Below are 25,514 nucleotides of genomic sequence, written 5' to 3'. Positions count from 1 at the left end.
ATTTAATCCCTCTCTCCTTTTTTTGCATTCTTTACTTATTACTTACTTGTTTGCAAAATCCTCATGTTTATTTTAAATTCTGCCATTTGCTAACAGTAAATTGATGCATTGTGGCATAATTAATCTCTTTCATGCACTTAGGAACCAAGTGTAAACACATCAAAAACCATACATGCTGACTACTCTCTCTTTCACTTTCTCTCTTTCACACACACTATCAATTCCTTTGATTAACCTTATAAAATGTGAATAAAACTGATTTTGTTATCAATCTTTGCCTATCGACCATTTTGGTTTACTCAAAGGGTTCCTGTCTCTCCTCACTCCATATAATGCACTGCTTTATTACTTTATACCCTTGATTTAACTTTTGAACGCATTAATAATAGAAAAAATGCAAAAAGGGAGACTTTTTGGGTTGGCTGGAACAAATTATCCTGATTCCCTTTATTTCTTATGAGGATATTTGTTTTGTATTTTGAACAAATCATATTTCAAACAGCTTTCTAGGACGGACTAAGTTCGAGGTCTGAGTAACTACTGTAAATATAAACATTCTAGAGAGAGAGAGAGAGAGAGAGAGAGAGAGAGAGAGAGAGAGAGAGAGAGAGAGAGAGATATTTAAACATTCAGGTATGTATTAAGAGTTCTTTGCAAGTAAAATATGATTTTACTTAATTCATTTTATACTGGTTTCACAGTGTTCTAATATCTGTGGATTCTGTTCACTTTGTGTGATATTGTATACTCTAGGCATGGTTGTGCTAAGAATTTGGGATACCTTAGTGTACTTTTGAACATTAACTATACATTATTTTCTTTCTGTAAAAATCTGCTTCCCTTGGGATCTATCAGTGTGCAAGATTGAGAGAAGTGTATTTCGTTACTCCTTATTCTACTGGGATCTCCATATCACTGTCTAAGACACAGATGATAACTGTGTTACTAAGTAACATTACAAGTTAATGTACTAGTTTTAGCACTTCATTTTGACAAAATAGGCCCAAATTGATAAATCAAAATGTTCTGAACAAAATTTTTGTTAATAATAGTAGCATTCTAAGTCATGGGATAAGTTATTTGTAACTAACTACTACTTATCTCTCTAATGAGTAGACATCCAAAGAGCAAACACTTAAAATTCACCTTTTTTTATCTTCCTCTGCCATGGATTCCATATGTTGTCTGTACAGATTTGCATACTCCTCAGTTTCTTTCATCAACTCCAGGTGAGTACCTAATTCAGCAATTTGGCCCTCTCTCAGGTACAAAATACGATCACATTGAGGAAGATACTGAAATACCAGTACAGTATTTGTAAAGTGGGACATAGCACAAGACAAACTGTATATGCCAAAATACTTATATCTCCTAAATAATTTTACATAACACATATTTCATACTATATTAAAGTACTATATTAAAATCAAATATCCTATATAGTAATTACGACAACACACACCTGCAACTGATGAGTTACAAAAATTGTTGTTTTATCCTTTAATGCTCCCTTAATAAGCCACTGGAAGATATGACTTCCAACATGAGCATCAACTGCACTTAATGGGTCATCTAAGAGGTACAGATCTCTGCATAGTAAAAACAAAATATGAAGTTAACTAAGTTTATAAAAGGAAATAAACTGAAACATCAGCCTGATATAAGTATGACATTCTGAGTATACTGTGCTGTAGCAAGAAATGGAAAACTGATTATTAAAATTCTAAACAAAGTTTACATTTTTCTCCATAGCATGCTTGCCATAGGAAAAAGTAAGTAAACCTCCACAATTATGTAACAAACAAAAACCATTTTTGTAAATAATGAGAAACTAAAATGAAATGGCAAGGAAATACAAAACACACTCCTCCTCCTTAGGAAATACATGCTCAGATACTTAAATTTCCTATGCCTAGCAAGAAGGCACTGACAAGAAGTATTGAATTATAATAAATTTCAAGTAGTACCTATATGCTTTACAGGGTACTTAGATAGCAAATTCTGTAAGCAATTTGTATTTTTCCTAACATACAAACCTGAAGTTCTTTACATAGGATTTATCTTGCAAATAATATGCTAGAACACATATTTAACTTTTAGACACTCACCTGTCAGTACTATACACTCCTCTTTGCCTTCCAGGTACCAGAGTGACAGGTGGCTGAGGTGGACCATCAGTGTAAAGCACTTCAGGTTTGTATGTTAGGAAAATATAAACAAATTACCTTAAAATGTGTTATTTATTCCTACAAATACAAACCTTCATTCTTTACATATGAGACTTACCAATCAGTGAGAGGGGTCTAGGTACTCTCTGAACAAACTGGTTGGTTCTACTCACCCAGGAACATCTTCCTGGTCTGGAGGAGCAGAGGAAGGAATTCCACACCTCTAGCCTGTTGAACATATGGGATGTTACAACTGCTAAACTTCTGGGCATAAAGTTGCTATTAAAACCCAACAGGCTTGTTTCATTGTCTACCTCTATCTCCCTTTGTCGAGAGAGAAGGGGAAGGGACATCCATCCAATCAATCTACAAAAATGATTATGGACTTACCGTATATTTCGGCGTATAAGTCGACCGGAAGATAAGTCGACCCCCCAATTCTGAGTAAATTTTTATGATTTTAACTAATATCGGGTATATTAGTCGACCTATAAAATGTGAGGCCAACCGTACGCTCAAAATAAGCAGCATGGTAAAACGTATCATATAAAATAACCTGAATGTTATTACGGTACATATGTTGCTCTACTTACCATAAGAAATACAGGTAATATACTCGGTATATTAACAAATCTGTGTAATATATAAAAGATGAATACCGGCAAATATGATTAGAAATGACGAAGCGAAAGATAAGTTACTCGAGTGTAATGTAAACAAACAAAGCGCTAACTAACGCTGCATAACAGCCTACGTATATATGTATGTACAAACTGTCACTCAAGTTAATGTTTTGATTGGGTTGTTAAAACGACGTGCCGGTATTTTATTATTATGTTGGAATATTCCTTGACCATTGGTTCTTCTATGGCATAAACAGGCTCATTTGAGGGAAAATGAACCTGCAGTTGATTCACCAGATTCAAACTGGGATCCTTATGATGAAACCGTGAATGATAATTTGTCTGATGAATTGTTTAATTCAAGTGACGATGACTCAAGTAATTTTGAAGGATTTTAAATACATATTTACTAATAAATACAATTTTTTTTATTTTATTTAAAGTGATAAAGATTTCATACCATAAAATGTTTTTGAACAATACCCCGGTAAATACAAAACTGTCAGAGTGAACGCATCCTTCTCAATTACTGTACTACAAATAGCTACGCAATGTTTACACTTGCTGTGCGATTGGAGTTTCTTCAAGTTACTTTGATTTGTTTCATTTTATTTAAGGTAATGGATGTTCTAATGTATTATTATTGTCGTATTACAGTGTGAAATGTTTTTAATACTGGTATTTACATACATAGTTACCTCAACAAGGCAGTCATTGTTATTAGCCAACTGTAAAGCCTGGATTCCTGTACCGATATGCCAAAATTATAAAGATTCACTTTTTGTTACCGGTAGATAAGCCGACCCCCTAATTTTGGCATGATTTTTTGGGGCTAAAGGGTCGACTTATACGCCGAAATATACGGTAATAGCATTGTAATACAACAAACCTGCATGTCTGTCCAACACATACTGACTCCTACCTAATTCTCTGCCCTAAGCAAGAGTAAGGTGAAATATAAAAAAGGAGGAGACCAGTCACACACACACACTCTCTCTCTCTTTCACTCAGCAAATACCTTAGACGAGTTGCTACTTGTCAGGCAGCCACCACAGGAACCAAGGAAAAAGTCCAAGAGGTTGTGGGCAATGTCCTTTAAACGGAATGACATGTGGGTTGATGGAACCACATACCCACTTGTATCACCTACTGAACTGACTGGTTCTTCTGGAATGCAAGGGACAGGGTTAGGAGCATTTGCCTAGACCATAACCCTATCTTCCTTGCCAGATAATGAGCACAACCATTTGATCACCTCACACAGCCAGAAAGAGATAATTTTCTTGGACTCCTTTTTCTTGATCGAGCCAGTACCGTAATAACAGAGAGGCATCGTGCCCGAGATGTTGAATTCTCTCAAGATAGTATCACAAGCCCTAACCGGACGCAGTAGTATCGCATCCTGAACCCTACCAACACAGTCCTCTTGAGAGGAGATTGGAAAAAGACTTGAATGTGATGTCAGGTACTGACAGATTCTGAGATACACCACAAATTCCAGGACAAACTAAACTGTAATTAATCCCTACCCCTTAAGTGCTTAAAATAAAAGGAGAGGCCATGAAGCTTGTGTACTCTCCTTGCCGAAGCCAGGGCAAATAAGAAAATAGTCTTAAGAGTTAGCCCGTTTTGACAACCTTCTCAACAGGTCGTAAGGGGTACAAGTTAGACTCCTTAAAACGAGAGGCACATCCCACTCAGGAGGCTTGAGTTCCCTGAGTGGGAAAACTGTTCAAAGTTTCTCAAGAGCATGGAGATCTACGAGAAAGGCATACTGAACCCTAGATAACTAAAAACTTGGCCAAGGCAGACTTCTAGTCCTTAATGGCCAAGAGAGAGAGAATCTTCTCTCGATGAAGAAAAGGATCAGATAGTTACTACCTGCTGAAGAGTTGCTCTCACTGGAGAGACACCTATTGACAACACAACCTACAGAAGAACAGCCCATGTCTCCTGTTACATATCTGCTAAGGATTTTTGCAGTAAGAGACATCTTTGCTGTGCAGCAAGAAAATCCTTTCTCATGCAGGTGAAGATGGATATTCTCCAGGTGTGAAGTGTCAGCACTTCCACTGCCTGGTGATAACTCTCGATAGCACAGAGGGTTGTGCCCTTGGGTAATCTCCCTTGGGAACTTGACTAACACAGCTAGCAGGTTCAGATACCACTCGGCATGTGGCCGCTTGAAGGCCATCAGAGTCAATCAGAGATTCACGGCAATCAATACCCTGTTGATCACCTCACAAACCAGGTGAAATGGAAGAATGGCATAAGCTACTAGATTGTTCCATGGAGCTGGAAGGTGCCCTCCATCACAAACACTATGGAATGGAACACTGGCAGATTTCTGTTGTACTGGGTTGCAAAAAGGTTGATACTTGGAGCCACCAGAAGCTCGAAAGAATCTCTATGCAATGCCTGGGTGTAGTGACCATTCTGTCCCTATCACCTGAACTTGTCTGCCACTACATTCCAAAACCTGGAGTGTACCTGGCTGTCATCTCTAGAGCATGCTACTGCCCACTTGTGCACTTGCACTTTTGTGGTGTATGATGAAAAATGGGCTTGTGTGATTGAATTTTTGTTTTGCTGGTGTAATGTTTCTTTTTTTATGTATACTTATTCTACGTGTTTTTGTTTGTGAATGTGTAATGCTCTTTAGTGTTAAATATATTTTTCTATTTTTATTTGAAGTTTGCTTGAATGGGTTAGCTTTGAGTGAGGAGCACCCCTTCACCTAAACAGAGGAGCAAGAAATCAAAGAAGCACAAATGTAAGAACAGAGATTTTCCTTCAAAGGACAAGAGGTTAGGATAATATAAGCAAGGACAATTAGAAGAGCTGTTGCAAATAGGGGAAGGGATAAGAGAAGTGAGCCGGAACATAGAGAATGCAAAGCTGCCAGATTGCAAAAAAGAAACAAAAACACTTGGTCATGATATCCTTCTCCCTGTTCCTCCATACACAATGCTAAACCCTAAAAGTTGCCAATCTTGACGCACTTGCAGCAAAGAAAGCGTGACAGCAGTTGGAAAGGAAAAAAAACTAGGAGTTTATCTCTCCCCATAAATCGCAGAGTTTCAGTTAATCGCAGTTTTAGCTTATCATCATCCCGCCGAGAATAGACCCCTGCTGATAACTGGAAACTGCCTGTACTGGTTGATGCTGAGCAAGTTGACTTCCAATCTGAAGATGTCTTAAAGACTATAATTAGGGGGGAACACTAAATTTAGATTAATGGATTAGGTGTAGGTTTTTTTGGCAATCTTTGTAGTATTAAGTTAGGCTAAGTTAGGTATAGGGGGATATGTTTGGTTAGCTACAGTGATAAGGTCAGGTATGTTCCCATTCTGTAGTTAAGGAAAGTCAGAGTTTCATTCAATGACCATCAAATTTGTTCCTATTATTCTGCACTAATTGTGTAGAGAAGAATAAGTCCCTACACTGCCAACCTGTGAAGCTAGAAGGACACCAGTCCCCCTTGCTTGTTGACTTAGCCACCACTGTGGTGGAATTTGGGAGGTGGAAGGAAAACATTGAAGAGGAGTTTTGGTGTCACCAGCAGAGTATTGCAATGCGATGACACAAGGGAGACACCTCTGTCTTCTTCTTCCTGGCAAATTTCACTTAATGTTCAGACAGCCAAACACAGCCCTTCAAAAATGGCCTCTTCTAACTGCAACAATGCTTCCTGCAAGATTATCCTTCTTTGGACAACACTTAAAAACCTGAGGTTTCCTCTCAGAGGTTGATGGCTTGATTGATCAAGGGTTTGCAAAGCAGAATGCAAATAAAGTGCATGCCAAAAGGTGGGTAAGGCTTCCCCCTACTTGTCTATAGTTAACGACCTTGTCTGAAAGTTAAATGGCTATTCCAGCTTAAATTCGAAAGCTAAATCCTATGTAAAGAACGTAGGTTTGTAACAATGTAAGAACAAAAATTACAATAAAAAAAGAACAAATTTTGGAATAAGTATCAATCACCTTCTAAACAAAAAGCAAGTAACACTGATAACCTGCCCAGAGAGCATATCATCTGTAATATACGTTAGGTTAAAAGAATCTACCTGGCATCCAAATCTTGTAGGTACAGAATTCGCAACTATTCTGTAGGACTATAAAAACCAGGGTATTACTAATGCCTTAGTAAAAAGTTAAGTAAAAAAGCTAACCTCTGGCAAGGAGCAAAATCCCTCAAGTTAATGGCTACTTACAATAATGTAGCCATTGGAGGAAAGTTACCCAAACTAAGTGCTGATCCCAAGCCGAGAAGTATAGGTAAGATTGGAGCTTAAGTGCTTTTCTCTTAATTCCTTTGACAAGAAGTTGAAAAACTTAGAAGCTAATGCTAATGTGCAGCTACTGGAAGATTTTTATAGAACAACTGAGTGCTCTTGTTTGGTTATATGTAGTAGTTTATTAATACAGTTCTTTATTCCTTATTTTTTCACTGAGTTATACCAAGGCAACAGAGGCAGTCCCCTGTTATTGGCGGACTCGGTGAATGGCAATCCAGTTTTATACCACCATAAAATCGGCAATTTATGTTGCCACAACAGGACAAGTTTCGGTTATTGGCACCATAAGGCGTCAATAATAGTTATGGCGCCATAACATGCCTAACAGAGGCACCATTAACCCTTAAATGCCTAATGGACGTATTTTACGTCGAGATAAATTGTCTGTCGGGTGCAGATTGGACGTATTTTACGTCGAAATAGAAAAGTTTTTTAAAAATTTGCGGAAAAATACTTATAGGCCTACCAGCCGAAAACTTTTCAATCACGCGCCTTAGGGGATGCTGGGAGTTCACGGATCAAGGTGTTGTTTTGTTTACAATCGTTACACAGGCGTGCAAGCGTGAATTTCTTTCTTATCGCACTAAAAAGTATCAGTGACACATCTCAGAAATTATTTCGTCACTGACATAATTTTTGCACCATTTTAAATTAGCCATTACATGGAGTATTATATGAGAAAATGTGTGCAATTTCATGTAGAATACAACAAAAAAATACTCATGATTGTAGCTTTTATCAGTTTTGAAATATTTTCATACAAATAACGATAAGTGCCAAAATTTCAACCTTCAGTCATCTTTGACTCTACCGAAATGGTCGAAAAACGCAATTGTAAGCTAAAACTCTTATATTCTAGTAATATTCAATCATTTATCTTCATTTTGCAACAAATTGGAAGTCTCTAGCAAAATATTTCGATTTATGGTAAATTTATTTATTTTTTTTAATTTCCTTAAGTCCGCGTGGTAACTCTTCCAAAAAAAATCATACGTGCGATTTTCATAATGTTTGCACCATTTTAAATTAGCCGTTACATAAAGTTTTATATATGAAAATGTGCGCAATTTCATGTAGAATACAACTAAAAATAAATGAAGGTTGTAGCTTTTCTCATTTTTGAAATATTTGCATATAAATCACGATAAATAAAAAAAACCACGTTCAGTCAACTTTGACTCTACCGAAATGGTCAAAAAACGCAATTGTAAGCTAAAACTCTTACAGTCTAGTAATATTCAGTCATTTATCTTCATTTTGAAACAAATTCGATGTCTCTAGCACAATATTTTGATTTAAGGTGAATTTAAAAAAAAAAAAAAACTTTCCTTCCCTCCGCGCGCATATTCTCCCCCGCAAATCTCCAAAATACGTACGTCGCATTCTCGGAATATTTGCTGTTTCATATTAGGCGTTTCACAGAGTTTTATATAAGAAAATGTGTGCAATTTCATGTAGAATATAACAAAAAATAATTGAAGGTTGTAGCTTTTCTCATTTTCAAAATATTTGCATATAAAAAAATATATAAAAAATTCTACATTCAAGTCAACTTTAACTCGTCCAAAATAGTCGAAAACTGCAATTGTAAGCTAAAACTCTTACAGTATAGTAATATTCGATTATTTATCTTCATTTTGAAACAAATTGGAAGTCTCTACAACAATATTTAGATTTATTGTGAATTTTTGAAAAAAACATTTTACGTCCGCACGTTACGAATTCATGCATCATTTTGTGATAATATTTTCTCTGTGTTGCTTTGATCGTTTTACAATGTCTTATATACCAAAATGATTGCAATTTAGTGTACAATACAACGAAAAAAATTAACTCGTTACCTTTCACCGTTTTGCTCACAGCACGATTTGAATACAATTATAGATGAAATTTTGTTTTTGCGCTCTCATATATCGTATTTTTTATATATGATAATGATATTTTTTTCATTTCTGATTGTTGCATACTAAACTTCAGGCAATGACAAAAAAAAAGGAGCCAAAAATGAACTCTTTAATCTTGAAAACTAAACGGGCTGTGATATTTGAAAAAAATATTTTTTACGCTTCGGCACTCACTCCGAGACCCCCTCGGCATACGGGAGACGATTTTTATTATACCCCTTTGGCGTTTAAGGGTTAACTGAAACTTGGCGCCAAATGGTCTATAAATAGCAGAGTTTCCATTAATGGAGGCTTTCGCTTATCAGCACCCTGCTGATAACATAACACCCACTGATAACCAGGGACTGCCAGTATCTTATTTCTTAAAAGGTTAAATCAATTAACCCTTTGTGAAGCTTGTGAAACTTCTTAGCCAAATGTTTCAAATGTGTTTTATGAGCCGGCTATTAAATGACCATTTCCTACATGTTACCTGATCATCAATATGGTAGATATTTAATTTTGATTTGTTGTCATTTGAAAGTAAATATGCTTTATGTTATACAATATCACAGTATCGTATGTTATAGTAAAACTTTTTACAGTGAAAATCAAGTGGTTTTTGTTCATGATTAGAATTTTTTTTTTTTTTTCATTTCAGTTTATTAATTTTTAGAGCCTTTACATTTTATAGTATGTCATAACAAAAGATTTTAAGGGATGCTACTGACACCATAATCCCCCATTAAAGATGGAAGGGTTTTCCTTCAAACTTTTACCACCTATTCTTCAACTAATAATAAAATTTTTCAAAGTAGAAAAGTAAACAATTAAACTAAAGTCCATTCACTTAAGGTAGATTCTTGTGCCCACGAGACGTTTGTTTGGCGGCCTCTGATTGGCTGGTACTGGGAGGTACGCCGCTCGCTCAGTCTCATTATTTTCGTCTGCGGCTTAGAAAACTAGCAATATGTTTATATTTCTTCAATAATCTCACGCTTTCCTTAAGCCAGGAAAGTTTTGGTCATGCCAAATGATTCGGTAATAATTGTACATTTGAGTCATCTTTTTCTGAAATCAATAAGATAAAACACGAAGGAATTACGAGTAAAAGTGGAGAGAGAAGTATTTGATTATTTATACCTGTTTTTACTTATCATCAGATTTTCCATCATTAACACGATCAAGATGAAATAAAACTTGTATTTTCATACAATAAAATCACTTTGAATACGTTGGTGCTTTCATATTTTGGATGCATGTAGTATGTTAAGAGAAAATGAAGAATGTCTTTTATGTTGCATCCATAAATGATTCAAATTGACGGTGTTGCTGAGAGAATATGATCTGCAAGGCGTCGTTGTGTTGGTCGTCTCAGCGAGAGATTTGAGTTGCCAATTAGCGATATAAGAGGTTGCAGTTTCAACAATATTTACCATGTTTCATCATTAAATTTTCTTTAATTAAATACACAGAATTCCCATTATGACTGCCAAACATTTTCAAGCCAATATCATACAGTATGTCTGGACATATCTGATAAGGAAAATAATAATCAGATGGATGCATCTGATAACATTAGCCGAGATCAAGGCGGGAAGCGAGGAATTCAGTCCAGCAAAGACGTTGAACTCTGTGAACAGACTTCGCACTCTTCAACTCAGCCTATAAGCTTTAATCAGGTTGTTCCAGAATATTTGTTTTTAATTCTTATTATATGAATACATTTTAAAACGAAAGAGATATCAGAGACTTATTTGAGTGATATGAAATAATAATCTCAGTGAAGTAATAAACAACAAAGAATTAAGGAAGACTGACTTCCTTTTAGGCTGAGTCAAGTATGGATGCAACATAATAAGACATATTCTTAATTTTCTCTTCACATATTACATGCATCTAAAATCTGAAAGCACCAGCCTATTCAGGGTGATTGTCTTGTATGAAAACACAAGTTTTATCTTATCTTGATGACATTAATTATTAAAAATCCAATGATAAATAAAAACAAGTATAAAGAATGAAATGTTTCCTCTTCACTTTTACTCGTTGTAATTCCTTTGTGTTTTATCGTACTGGTTTCAGGGAAAGATGACATAGTTGTACAATTAATACCGAATCCTTTGACATGCCCAAAACTTACCTATCTTGAGCAAAGCGTGAGATTATTGAAGAAATATAAACATATTGCTAGTTTTCTAAGCCGCAGACGAAAATAATAATACTGAGCGAGCAGCCTACCTCGGCGTACCAGCCAATCAGAGGCCGCCAAGCAAACGTCTCGTAGGCACAAGAATCTACCTTAAGTGAATGGACTATAAGTTCATTTATTTTGCATATGAAAAAATCATGTCAGTTTTAGAAAATAAGCAAAAACAAATTCACTCAAAAATCAGTTTAGCTGTTTGCAAATCAAGATATGTATATACAGGCAGTCCCCGGGTTACGACCGGGGTTCCGTTCTTAAGACACGTCGTAACCCGAAAATCATCGTAAGCCGGAACGACGTTGTTGAAAACATGTCCACAGGGAAAATTTCACCAATTTGCAATTTTTCTAAGGGCCTTATCTCTAAAATTATCACTAATTTACTTTTTTCATGTGCAACACTGTGTATTCACAAATTACTGTATATTTTCATTAAAATACAAGAAGAGAGGAGAGAGAAGGAGAGAGATGAGGGACAAGAAGAGAGAGAGAGAGAGAGATAGAGAGAGCGAGAGAGAGGAGAGAGAAGAGAGAGAGAGAGAGAGAGAGAGAGAGATTACATAAAACCATTAAATTCGTTGACCATTGTATGGCATTGTTACTTTCCCAGCTCCGAGTGTCACTGGAGTTATGAGGTAGGGAAATTGATACAGAAAAAGACGAAGGGAAGAATTTTCTTTTGAAATTAGTTATCGTATTATTACTACTGCTATATTATTATTATTATTATTATTATTATTATTATTATTATTATAAAATATAATAAACACGTGCATCTACCATAAAAATTTTCTCATCTCAGTAAGAAAGAGGAATTATCCTTACAAGTGAAATGGAAAGGTCATTTTCATCTCTTTAAAATACGACCATTATGAATTTTGTAATTACAGTTTTATTATTATTATTAAATAACTGAAATTATCAATAAACATTTTACATACTAGTACCATAAAAATTCTTTCATCTCGGTAGAGAGAGAGAGAGAGAGAGAGAGAGAGAGAGAGAGAGAGAGAGAGAGAGAGAGAGGAGTGTTTATCTCTCTGTTCTCTCAAAAAATACTTATAACGCTTCCAGCGAAAGAGAGGGAGAGTTACCACTATGACACATTATTATCTTGTGTGGCAAAAAAGAGAGAGAGAGAGAGAGAGAGAGAGAGAGAGTTAACCTTAATTAACAGTGACATGGATAGATTAGTATTGTATTTCTTTAAAATACTATCACATGAATTTTGTAATTACAATTATTATTATTATTATTTGAAAATATTAAAAACAAATAGTACAAGTACATAAAAAATCTCGAGTCTTAGTAAATGAGAGAGAGAGAGAGAGAGAGAGAGAGAGAGAGAGAGAGAGAGAGAGAGAGAGAGAGAGAGAGGGGGGGGGGGAAATTTCATGAGCACTTGATGGCAACACAGCAGCTCTTCCCCCTCCTGTCACAGAACTTGATATATCTGACAGTTTTAGTACCTGGAGTTAGAGAAAGTTTAGAGAAAGAAGACTGGGATTTCCTTCATTCTTCCATAATTTTTAAAATATAATCTTACTAATTCACGATGGTATTTTCTTTAATGAATTGATATTGTTGCTGTATAAATTAATATTAATATTTGAAAATAGTAAATCATTTATTTATCATACAAAAAAACATACATCTTTGTAGGTAGAGAGAGAGAGAGGAGGAGAGAGGAGAGAGAGAGAGAGAGAGAGAGAGACGAGAGAGAGAGAGATGAGAGAGAGAGAGAGAGAATTATTATTTTTATTATGTGATATCATTTCAACTTATTAAACTTACTAATACAGTATTAATCAAAATTAATATTTGAAAATTAGTAAATCATTTTTGTATTATAAAAATGTATTTAGTCATGAAAATAAACATCAAAATATACTAATTAGTGATTATTTTCATCAGAAAATACAAAGAGAGAAAGAGAGAAAGAGAGAGAGAGAAAGAGAGGAGAGAGAGAGAGAGGGGGGGAAAGGGGGAGAGAGAGACGAGAGAGAGAGAGATAGAGAGAGAGAGAGAGAGAGAGAGAGAGAGAGAAACTATGGTTTTTATATCCAAGTCTAAGTAGAGTATAAATGGATTCTTTAAGTGAAATAATGTTTCAATGATATTTTGCTGTTTTGTATTAAAGGATATGTATACTGTTTGAGAATGCGTTCCTTATCCTTGACTATGGTTACCATACAGTTTAATAGCGTAAATTAATTTATGCGCCCTCCGCTCAGAAACTAGTTCTGCGTATGAGGTATTGTTAAAAAGCATAAAAAACCATCGTAACCTTGGAATTTGCGTTGTAATCTAACCAGAATCTTAGTTTTGTTATTATTACTGGAAGCAAGCAACAATTTTTTCATTATTTGCGCTTTTGGATTGTTATAAACTCTGCACATCGCAACTAGTATTCATTCGCTCGGAAACTAGTTCCGCATATGAGGCGTCACTAAAAAAATTCGAAAAAAACGACATAAAAAGTGTCGAAAATCATCATAACCTCAAAATTTTTGTTGTAATCTAACCAGAAACTTATTTTTATTAATATAATGTGCTAAACTATAAAGAATTTTTTATCATAGTATGCGTTTTTTAAAAGCGTCATTAACTCGGAGCGTCGAAAGCGTCAGCGTCGTAACCTCGGAACAAACGTCCTAACCCAGGGCAGATTTTTCAATTAATATTTAAGAAAAAGCGTCGTAACCCGAAGCCGTCACAACCCGGGGACTGCCTGTACTTATACTACACTACATAAAAGTTTTATAGAATTTTGTTCGGTCTTCTTGGAGTTATAAAAACTTATTTTAAAAAAATTAAATTTTTATAATAAAATAACGTTTTGTTTATACTTACCAAGTAATTACATAGCTAAGTATTTCTGAGCACCGGTAGCTAAAATTTGAAATTCGCGGCAGCGATTCTTTTGTTTCAGTGTTGGTTGGTAACCACCCACTATCAGGAGAACAGGTAAACAACTCGGCAAAGAAGCTCAATTTTATTTATGCCTTTTCATCCATGAGAGGGGAGGAGGGGATGGCTCCCATTTTATTACTCGGTAAGTATAAAGAAAACATTATTTTATTATAAAAATATAATTTTTGTTTAAGTAACTTACCAATTACATAGCTAATTCCCACACTGTTAAGAGGTGGGATTTATGGATGAATAACTATTGCAATTATAACTGATAAAAGCATGCAAATAGAAAAATCTTGCCATCATTAACATAATGCTTGTTGTTTCCCTACCTGTTAAGAGAGCTATAGCAGACAAAATTGCCTCTGGCACAGCTGCTCTCAATTTGTGGGGGCCTTACAGTAAGGAATTCACCAAGTGCTAGTAAAGCACAGACATTGCCCCTGCCCTGGGCACAGTACCATGAACAGCAACAAAAAGCCAGAATACCAACAAACTACATACACCAAATACAAAAAAAACCACCACCTTACCAACGATTCTGGTGGGTATCCAGTACCAAGTACCACCAGACTCCCCAAGGACTCAACACCAGTTTTTAAGGCGAAGAATAAGGGAGAAAGGAATGCTTCCTATGCTTCTTCTCCCAATACCATGCCAGCTACTGCGAACAGACCCAAGGTATTGCAATCACTAAAAATCGTTTCTACTCTATAAGACTGACTTACATTTCCAGCACAGTGGACCCCCCGTATTCGTGTTCTCCAGATTCGCGGACTCACACATTCGCGGATTTCTCTTGGGAACGTTTCCCTGCATTATTCGCGGAAAATTCGCGCATTCGCGGTATTTTTCTATGATAAATATCCTCAAATTCCTGGTTTTTTTGATGAATTTCATCATAAAATGCACTTTTTGTGATAAAACTATTAAAAAAACCATGTATGAACATTTTTAGTGGTTTTTTCTTGAGTTTTACTAACAAAATAGGCTGTTTTTAGCATTTTTATAGGGGTTCCAAACATTCGCGGGTTTTAACTATTCAAGGGGGGGGTCTGGTACGCATCCCCCGCGAATACGGGGGGACCACTGTATGTGGACTGGAGAATGGAAGCTAATGAAAGATTATATCAGAAGGCCAGAGATGTCGCCACTGCTCTCATCTCATGAGCCTTTACCTTCAAAACAGGTAGAGCCTCCACTGCTAACTGAGAATGGGAATCCCGGATGAGGTCTCTAAGAAAGAACGAAAGGGTGTTCTTAGACAGAGGACATGAGGGGTCCTTAACAGAGCACCACAAGCTATTGGAAGGTTCTGTAATGTTTTCAGTCCTGTGCATGTAAACATCAGAGCTCTCACTGGACAGAGAGTCCTCTCTTCATCCACCACTCCTACTACACTAGACAAGTTCTTGATAGTAAAAGAACGAGGCCAAGGTTTCAAAGGATTTTCGTTCCTAGCAAGGAAGCCTAAAGTAAATGTGACTAATGCATCTCCATTAGAGAAACCAACCCTTTTATCTAGGGCTTGAATTTTGCTCACTCTTCTGACTGAGGCTAAAGCAATCAGGAATTGTGGCTTTCTAGTTAAATTTATGAGTAAGGCGAAAGCTAGAGGTTCAAAAGGAGGACCAGACAGCCATTTCAGGATTACGTCTAAATTCCATGATACCTGCCAAGTGTCCTTACCTTTGCAGGTATCAAAAGACTTAATCAGCATAGCCATACATCCTCTGACTGTAGAAGAAGATAATCCTCTAGACGTCCTTAGGTACAGAAGAAAATCGGCGATCTCGATCACAAATGTTCGAAAAGAAGAGACTTGATTTCTTCTCCACCAAGCTCAGAAAATATTCCACTTGTATTGGTAGACGTTGGAGGATGACCTTCTACATTTCAAGATCGCCTCTGCAGCTGCTCTCAATAAACCCTTTGCTCTGAGGAGTCGGACAACAGTTTGAATCCTGTCAGAGCCAGAGTAGATGGTCCTTGATGGAACTTATGCATGTGTGGTTGTTGGGCAGTTTTTGTCTTTGGGGGAGTAACCTGGGAATATCTGCTAACATACTTACCAGGTCTGGAAACCATTCCCTGAGAGGCCAGAAAGGAGCTATGAGGATCATTGATACATTCTTGTGTGACTGGAACTTTTGTAACACCTTCCTGATCATTTCTAGGGGTAGAAAGGCATAAAGTACCTTGTGTGACCAGTCTAGAAGCATGGCATCCACTGCCCATGCCACTGGGTCCGGCACTGGAGAGCAATAAAGTGGAAGCCAGTGATTTTTGGCGGTTGCAAACAAGTCGATCATTGGTCTTCCCCACAACTTTCAAAGGTCTAGGCACACCGCTGGATCCAGAGTCCATTCTGTAGGGATGACCTGATTTTTGCGACTGATTTGGTCTGCTAACACATTCATCCTGCCCTGCACAAACCTTGTCACTAGTTTTGTGTGATTCAAGTGGGCCCAAGGGAGAAGGTTTCTCGCTGCCTCACTGAGAGAGAAAGTGGGTCCCTCCTTGCTTGGCAATGTACGATAGGGCTTTAGTGTTGTCCGTGTTTATTGCTATTATCCGACCTCAGACATCTGGAGCAAAAGCTTGTAAACCTAGACAGATTGCAGTTAGCCCTTTCAGGTTGATGTGCCAAGCTTTTAAGCTGAGCTCCACATTCATGAGACTTCCCTATTGCCCGGCAGTGCTTCCCAACCTGTGTCAGATGTGTCTACAAACAAGTTGAGCTCTGAGTTCAGAGGAGAAAGCGACTTTCTTTCTAGAAGTCTTCTCTCTGATCTCCACCAAAGCAAATGTTGTTTGACTTCTAGCGAAATCAGGAACAAGAAGTCATCTGAGAACTTTTCCCTGTTCCACTGGGACCTAAAGTAAAACTGAAGGATCCTCATATGAAGTCTGCCCAGCGAAACGAACTGTTCGATGGAGGATAAAGTTTCGAGCAGGCTCATCCGTTTTCTCGCAGAGCATTTTGGGAGAGATAGGAACTTGTCTACAGTGTGAAGACGTGACTACTCTCTTCTGAGAGGGAAAAGCCTGAAAAAGAAGAGAGTCCGGAGTCATTCCCAAATACAATATCTGTTGAGTCAGGACTATTTGCGATTTTGGCAGATTGATTAGAAGACAGAGTTCCTGGGCTAACTTCAAAGTCTTTTGTAGATCTCCCATGCAGCTTATTTCCGTCGCAGACAGATAAGCCAATCATCCAGATATAGGGCAATGTTGACTTTCATCATATGTAGCCAACCCGCCAGAGGAGCCAGAATGCAAGTGAACACTTGGGGAGTCGTAGATAGACCTAAGCATAGGAACCGAAACTGAAAGATTTGATCTTTAAAGACAAATCTCAGGTACTCTTCCTCGAGTCCAGATGAATGGGAACACAGAGGTACGCATCTTGCAAGTCTATGGAGTCCATCCTGTTTCCTCTGTGGATGGAGGCAAAAACTGAGCGATTTGTTTCCATTTTGAACTTTGTCTTCAAGACAAAGACATTCAGCGCACTCATGTCCAGGACTGGCCCCCAGCCACCTGAAGACTTCTTGACCACAAAAAGTTGGTTGTAAAAGCCCTCAGTCTGTGGGTCCTCCACTCTCTCGATCGCTTCTTTCAGAAGAAGAGCAGACACCTTTTTGGCCAGAGTGGAATAGTACTTTTCTGAGCCCAGAGAGCACGCTGTCAGCGTAATAGGTTGCTTGACTAAGGGTGAATAGTTGATGAACAGAATAGAGTACCCCACCCTTAGGACCTCTACCATCCATTGTTCTGCTCCATTCTTGCCAGAAATGATGGAGTCTGGCACCTACTGCTGCACGAGAAAGACTGTTCTCATTGCTTAGAAGTGGGCTTGAAGGAACTTTACAATTGTTTTGAATGGATAGCGGACATTTCCTCTTGACTTGGATCGCTGACTTTGTTTACCCCCACAAAAGGGTAACTGTTGCAAGGGAGAAGAAAACTTAGGTACAAAAGCTGGAGTCTCGCTTTAATGCTTGGATGATTGGAAGAGCAAATCCTGAGTTGACTTCTGCAAATCAGAAGTGATCCCACTAACTACATCCAGAGGAAACAGGAATTCGTGAACCAGCAGTGAGAACAGAAGAGATGATCTCTGGACTGAAGTAACTCCTTTAGCTGTGAAGGAGCACCATAACTCATGTTTCTTAAGAACGCACATCGCGAAGGTAGAAGCGATTTGGCGGGAACCGTCACTAATGCCTTTGTCTAAATACAAGAGAATTCCTAAGAGGTCAGAGGAAACCGATGTAGAAGTTGCTGAAGAAGCCTCCTGAATTTTCTTACCAAGGGAGCCAATAATCCATTCCATAAAACTAATAACCTCTAAAATCTTAAAAAGATTTTGAAGGAGGTGTCGATCTCAGCCGAAGAAAACCTGATTTTTGCCGCTGTGAAAGCTTGATCTCCGAGAAGACTCAATAAGTCCTGAGAAGTCCCCTTGGCCGGAGGCAGAAACACCCAAAGAGGGAGACTCTCAAGTGAAATAACACGAATGTCTTTTCTTATTCAAGCAAGAAGGGGGGAATGAGAAGACTGCTCTCCCTCATGCTCTCTTTTCTGCTAGTCAATTTCAACCTCACCCATAGCTTTCTTGGTTGAAATAGAAAACACTAACTGAGGGAGACCACCAGACTCTGAAGAAACTTTACTCATCGGAAGAGTTGTAGCTGGAGGGGGCAGGAGTAGCTTGGCTTAAACAAGTTGGGATAACTTTTCCAGAAAAATCGCAAAAGAGCTTCATCAGCCGATGGTGGTTTAGAATCTGTAGCAATCCCTTCCTCTTCCGGTTTGACCGCACCGACTGAAGGAGAATACGAAATACGAGGCGCCGCGGGCGGAATTGGCGCTGCCAACAACTCCAGTTCAGGCAGAAGAGGGAGCTCTGGTACTAATGGGCGCTCCTGCGCCCCTGAAAGTCCATACATCAAAAAGTCTCAGGCGCCGACAGGCGCTCATGCATCGAAGTCTCAAGCGCTGATGGACACTCCTGCATCAATGAGGGATTCAGAGTCGAAATAGTATGCTCAGAAACAGACATACCTAACAGGAACAGCACATAAGGGAGCCACAGCAGGGGACAACTTGCGCCCTGGTGTCCTAGGCCGCTTGTGAACTGTAACTGGTACAGATTGAAGGGCCAAAAGCAAGGAAGCACGCACCGATCTCAGATGCTTATATCTCGCTACAGGTTGGGAAAAGTCTCCTTCTGGAAGTTTACTGGAATTATCCAAAGAAAAAGCTTCTGGGCTATCCCAGAAACTACGAGATGATTTTACCTCCTTTAGCTTCTCAAGTGGTACCTGTTGGGTACAATTAGAGTCCACTGCAGACCTTTTCAATGGTCTGGAAAAGTCACTATTGCACCATCGATGCCGTTTCTCTGGACTTGAATAATCAAAGCTTGAAGAAAGACAATGACCACTGTCCATGATGCCTTTCCAATGGCTGTGTTTTGCTACCTGGGAAACATCTACAGGTGCAACTGAGGAGCCGACTGCCCGTGGGCAGACCCCACCTACCTCCCTTGGGCCTTCAGTATGATTTCTCCCAAGTGTAGGGGAGTATGTCAGGGACTTTCGCCTAGGAGAATCTGCGGGACTGACAGCCAGCTCCTCCACTAGCACTTTACTTTTTTCTTTATTGAGAAGCACACGCACTGACTCACTAGCTGAGCCATAGAGTTAGCTAACAGCTCAAACTTACATTCAAACTTTGCATCGAGACCGACAACGGCACTGGGATCGGAAGCATGAGTCGGGAACAGAATCAGGTGGAAAAGAAGAAAAACTGGGTTTGGGGGCAAAAATATAAATCACATGCACTTCAGAGTCAGTTTCCTGGCTAGCTAAGGACCTTTCGTACCTAGCAGTAGCCTTACGGTTCATATCTTTTTCCAACTTTGAACAGTAAGAAGAGAGAACCCTCCATTGTTTTTCATCCCAGCCTATACACTCTTTAGAAGTTAAATCAATTCTGCAAACCTGACCCCTGCATCTAACACAAACAGAATGGTAATTATACTTTGCTGAAGTTAACCGTCTATTGCAGCCTTTGCTGCAAAAACAGACACTCGACTTACTATACTCTGTTTTTTTCCATCTGTCCATCCGCCTGTGGTGTTTTTGTATGGTAACACTGCGTCCCGGGCTGTACACAGTTACATTCAGCTTACATTCAACGATTATAATAATATCCTATTTCGAATATTAACGGCGTAATTCGCATACAGTAAATTATTAAAACACTTTTCAGCTGCAAATGTACACCCAGATATCCTTTTATTTACCTAAAACTTACACATAGAGTAACAATCTAAAGCCCGGGACGCAGTGTTACCATACAAAAACACCACAGCCGGATGGACAGATGAAAAAAAACAGAGTATAGTCAGACATCGCTTGCAAAAATCTCAAAATAACAGACTAAAAACTCTAAACTGGTCAATGTACAGTGGTACCTCGAGATACGAAATTAATCCGTTCCGAGACGGCCTTCATATCATGAGTTTTTCGTATCTTGGAACACATTTTACATGTAAAATGGCTAATCCGTTCCAAGCCCTCCAAAAACACCCCAGTGAATTATATTTCCATGCTACAACACATGTTCTAGGGTTACGACGGAAGAAATATGACTCCAAAAAGGCAAAATACTGTACATACTTGAGTAATATTCAACTGCATGTAATGTTCAACCCCATTTTTACTGCATATATGTATTAGGACTTTAGCATATGTCCCTTAGCAATAAGCCTAGCCTATGTTAGCGGTTGCTACTGTAGCCTAGTCTATGATTCTGACACCTAAACCTAAGAGCTAAAAGCTTAGAATATGCCAATAAAATGTATAAATAATCAGTATGTACTCATTTCAAATAATTATTAATTAATCATTAACTATAATACATAAACAAACAAAAAACAAACCTTTCAATCGATTGTTTACATTCAGCTCTTACCCATCTTACAAGTATCGAACAAGCGCCAAGCAATCATTTTTCCTAGCACACAGTAAGCCATAAATTGTCATTCGTACCTCTCTTCAACTAATGAAACCACCAAACAGTATAATAACCATTCATTTCTATTCTTTATTCTATCTTTACCTAATGGAGATACCGAGTTACTGACAGCTATAATGAAACATACGTATACGTAACGTAATAGTAATAAAACAGAAGAAGAATTCTAAAAAATATGTATTTGTTGGCAGTCTGATTTATTTTATATTTTCTGATATCTAATTCACAATTTTTTTATTAAATGTATTGCATGTACTCATTTCAAATAATTATTAAGTAACCATTAACTATAATAAACAAACAAAAAAAAGAGCTTCCAAACGTCTGTTAACATCCAGCACTTACGAGTATCGAACGATCGCCAAGCAATCACTTTTACACAGTAAGCCATAAATTTTCATTATCTCTCTTCAACTACTGAAACTACCAAACAGTATAATAACCATTCATTTCTATTCTTTATTCTATCTTTACCTAATGTTTTTTTTTTATTAAATGTATTGCATGAATAAGTTTTTCAATTTACAGCAACCTTTTACCAATAGAATACTTAAAGCACAAGGGGTAGATGCTGACCAATAGGAGAGCAGGACCTTATGGGGTGACTAGCATCAGGAACCAATGGGAGAGTGGGAGGATGGTGGCGAGTTTACTCAGTTGGCGGCGGGGGAGTTTTAAAATTGTTTTCGGTGGTCTGGGCGAATCTCGGGACTTTACAGCAACAACCTTTCGTATCTTGAAAACTTTTCGTATGTAGAGCAGTAAAATTTTTTGCATTGGCTTTCGTATCTCGAGTTTTTCGTAAGTAGAGCCTTTCGTATCTCGAGGTACTACTGTACTGTTAACTACACCTAACGAATTAATGAATGTTGAATGGAAATGACAAAAGTATCAGTACTGGTAATGGAAACTCGGCGAACAACAAAATCCAAACTCAAAGAAAGCTACAGCTCACGAGCTTCATTGGAAACCGATAGAAATAAAATTGAGCTTCTTTGCCAAGTTGTTTACCTATTCCCTGGTAGTGGGTGGAGTACCGACCTACACCAAAACAAAAGAATTGCTGCAGCAATTTTCAAATTTTAGCTACCGGTACTTAGAAATACTTAGCTATGTAATTACTTGGTAAGTTACTTAAACAAAAACTAAGCATTGAGAAAATAGCAAAAGAAAAAAATGGTTTATTTTGTAATAACTACATACCTATGCCAGTTAGAATACAGTTTTTTTGCACTAAAACTATTTTGTCATATAAGAAATATGCCCAGAAATTTGCAATGTAATTAGGTGAACAGAAATGTGATTTCTTGATTTCTATATTTGACCAAAAATTCGCATGTATACTTTTATGTAATGTTTGCAAATGAATTTGAAACTTTGACTTAGAAGGCTGATTTTTGCACTAAAACTATTTTGTCATGTAACTTATGTATATGGCCAGAAATTTACAATAAAATCAAGTGAATGGAAATGTTATTTTTAGATTTCTATATTTTACTTATATTTTGCATTTGTATTTTTTATGTAAAATTTTCAAATGAATTTTCCAATAATGATAATGGGTATAATAAAAGTCAGGAAATTAATGCAATTTCAATTATAAAAAAATATATCCTAGAATTTAAAACAAGCTCATTATAATTGTTAGGTATATAAGTAAATTTGTAAATTTACATTTTTATATTAGAATGAATGGCACTCAGCAAGCCTCTCTCTTTTAACTAATCATTGTAGCAAGACACTAAAAGATTCAAAGAACACCTCAAAGAAATATGGTTATAGTAATAAAGAAGAAAAGTTATCTATTTCCCTACAGCTAAAGCTCAAGTTTGAATTACATGACTCTGAGGCTAAGGTCTCAGTATGGCATCCTTAAGCAGATGTCTGGATTGCAACAAAGCAAGAGTAGTTATGGCAACCTGATGTTGCTCATGTATTGAAAAATGGGGATGAACATATTGTAATAATTATAATGAACCAATTTTTTTTTTAAATTCTTCATGTTTTACATAATAGTATATGGTATGAAGATATTTTTATGAGCAGTAAAGTACCATTTATCTGGAATCCAGCTATACTTAGAAATCTCAAGTTACATTACAGGAAGGATTAAGATTAATAACAACCAACATTTAATTCCAACCTATAAATTTGGTTGACCTTAAAATGAAACTAAAGTCAATACTGTACCTTTAAAAAACCTGGTTTCAGCACTACTAAGAAATTAGTTATCATAATTGTATATTCAGTCAAGTCACCACACCAACTGTACTTACTTATTTGCATATAATGCTCTAGCAAGTGAGAGCCTCTGTTTCTGGCCTCCTGACAGGTTAATGCCACGTTCTCCTATTTCAGTGAAGTCTCCAGCTGGCAGAGCTCCAATATCTTGAGACAAATTACATGCATGGATGGCTCTGTAGTATCTGCCAATAAAAAATATGGAGTAAAAGCAACAGTTAAAAGTATGTATATATCTTTAAATGTGTCGCTATAAATTAAACAGTGAAGTCACATGAAAATCAGGGGATTATCATCTAACAGAGTACTGGATATGTACTAATGAAATATCACCACTTAATAATTAAGTATGAATCAACAATATATAATACTGTATACCCCATTAGAGAGGGTAAATAGTAAGGTCAATTTATAAAATCACAACAGATCTTACACTGATCAAATGTAACAAAACAATTAATTTATTTATAAATATCTATCAATAACATTCCAATGCTTAAAAATTCTATTCCTGATGCACTTTAAATACTACAACATTTAATTTGCTATAGATCAGGGATCATCAGTATCCTGTGAAAATTTAGAGTTAAGCTCTGACCATACTTTTACAACAAAGATAACCTATGGCCATTTGAAAACTAAAATATGCAATGATAAGCTAACCTTTTGGCATCAAAGGGTTCATCCAGCAAAATATTGTCCCTGAATGTTGCATTCAAAATCCATGGCTGCTGGCCAACATATGCAACTGAGCCCTGCACACTGACAGATCCTGACTGTAATCGCATGTGGCCAAGCAGAGCTGATACTAATGAGGACTTTCCAGCACCGACACCACCACAGACACCAAGAAGTTCTCCCTGAATAATGGATATATGACTCATCATCAAGTCTTCAACATGTATTTCATTTAAACAACAGATGTGGACTTCTGCAAGTTACTAGTATTTTCTAAAATATTCCACTTAAAGAAGAAAGTGTTCATCACATAGTTAAACCATTTTCTTACAAGCCCCTGTGTTTCAATTTGACATGGGTAACTGTGTACACATTCAACTAAAATGATACTGGTACTCTATGTATTAAAAGAATTCTCAAAGCAGATGCCTTTAAATTTTTTACCTACTCTGCTTTAAACACGTTAAGTCACCAGCTTTGGCATCAGTTCTTTCTTTTGCCATAGCAGGCTACATTAGATTAAAATGACTTTCCATCAGAGTGGCTCTTCTCTACAGGTTGTTAGAGGTCTGCTAAAGACCTCTGGACACATTCAGCTGTCCGAGACCCTTTTTTTCTAATGAGCTATTCTTTTGTTTATTCTTTTCCCATTTTAGAGTTCTTCCTATATTCATCAAACTGTATTTCTAGTGATTTCTCCCAGAACATCCTCTCTCTCCAGCACAACTTACTGTTACTAAAATTCAATTTTTAAACTGTTATTTGTTGCTTTTCTATGACTTTGTGTTATGAAATTACATATTTACATAACATGATTTATGAAAAAATAATAGAAAAATCCTCCATGCATTTTATGTTCAGCTGGGCTCATGCTCCAAGACCAGCCCAAATACATAATTAACCCTTTGAAAGTCTGATGCTGATTATAATCATTATCTATTTTTCAACATCTGAGAGTCTATCATCAAAAATGATTTTTTTAATAATTTCACCATAAATCATACATAAGCATAACAATGAAATTTTAATATGGTGTGCATGGATGCTTGTTGCTGTTGTGGAGACCAGTGTATACATTCTGTGGTATGGCAAATTATTTTAAAAACATTACATTAACCATTATATATTCTGTTCAGTAAACTTAGGCCATTCATGCATACTTTAAATTTTCTAATATACTTCATGGTATAATATGTGGCTCAAGCAGTAATGAATTTCATATTCTTGTTAAGGTAATTTATCATACTTTTACTCTGTGTAAACAGACACTGCATATACAGGTTAACCATCACTAATCAGGAACTAATCTTAGCTAGCGCAATTTCAAATTACAAGCAGTCCCTAGTTATCGGCAATCTGGTTTTATGGTGCTTTTCAAGTGATGACAATAACTGAATTTTCAGCAGTGATCCCTGGATAATAGCAGCAGCTGTCCCCGGTTATCGGTGCC

The 25,514-nt window shown here is 37.1% G+C and overlaps 1 protein-coding gene across 10 annotated transcripts in view; it reads right to left on the bottom strand.

The window, feature by feature from the left end:
• LOC135211019 (ATP-binding cassette sub-family C member 5-like) overlaps window positions 1–25,514 on the bottom strand; it is an 818,851-nt gene that overhangs the window by 355,458 nt on the left and 437,879 nt on the right. For all 10 annotated transcript variants that reach the window (XM_064244042.1, XM_064244046.1, XM_064244047.1 and 7 more), the window contains 4 exons: window positions 24,050–24,246; window positions 23,422–23,571; window positions 1,463–1,589; window positions 1,147–1,295 (listed from right to left, as the gene is read on the bottom strand). In XM_064244042.1, coding sequence (XP_064100112.1) covers window positions 1,147–1,295; window positions 1,463–1,589; window positions 23,422–23,571; window positions 24,050–24,246 — 623 coding nt within the window. The remainder of the gene's footprint in view (window positions 1–1,146; window positions 1,296–1,462; window positions 1,590–23,421; window positions 23,572–24,049; window positions 24,247–25,514) is intronic.

This window comes from Macrobrachium nipponense, chromosome 4, assembly GCF_015104395.2.
Source record: "Macrobrachium nipponense isolate FS-2020 chromosome 4, ASM1510439v2, whole genome shotgun sequence".
NCBI classification, from domain to species: domain Eukaryota; kingdom Metazoa; phylum Arthropoda; class Malacostraca; order Decapoda; family Palaemonidae; genus Macrobrachium; species Macrobrachium nipponense.
Note: the sequence above shows the minus strand (reverse complement) of the source record. Positions and strands in the feature narration are given on the sequence as shown.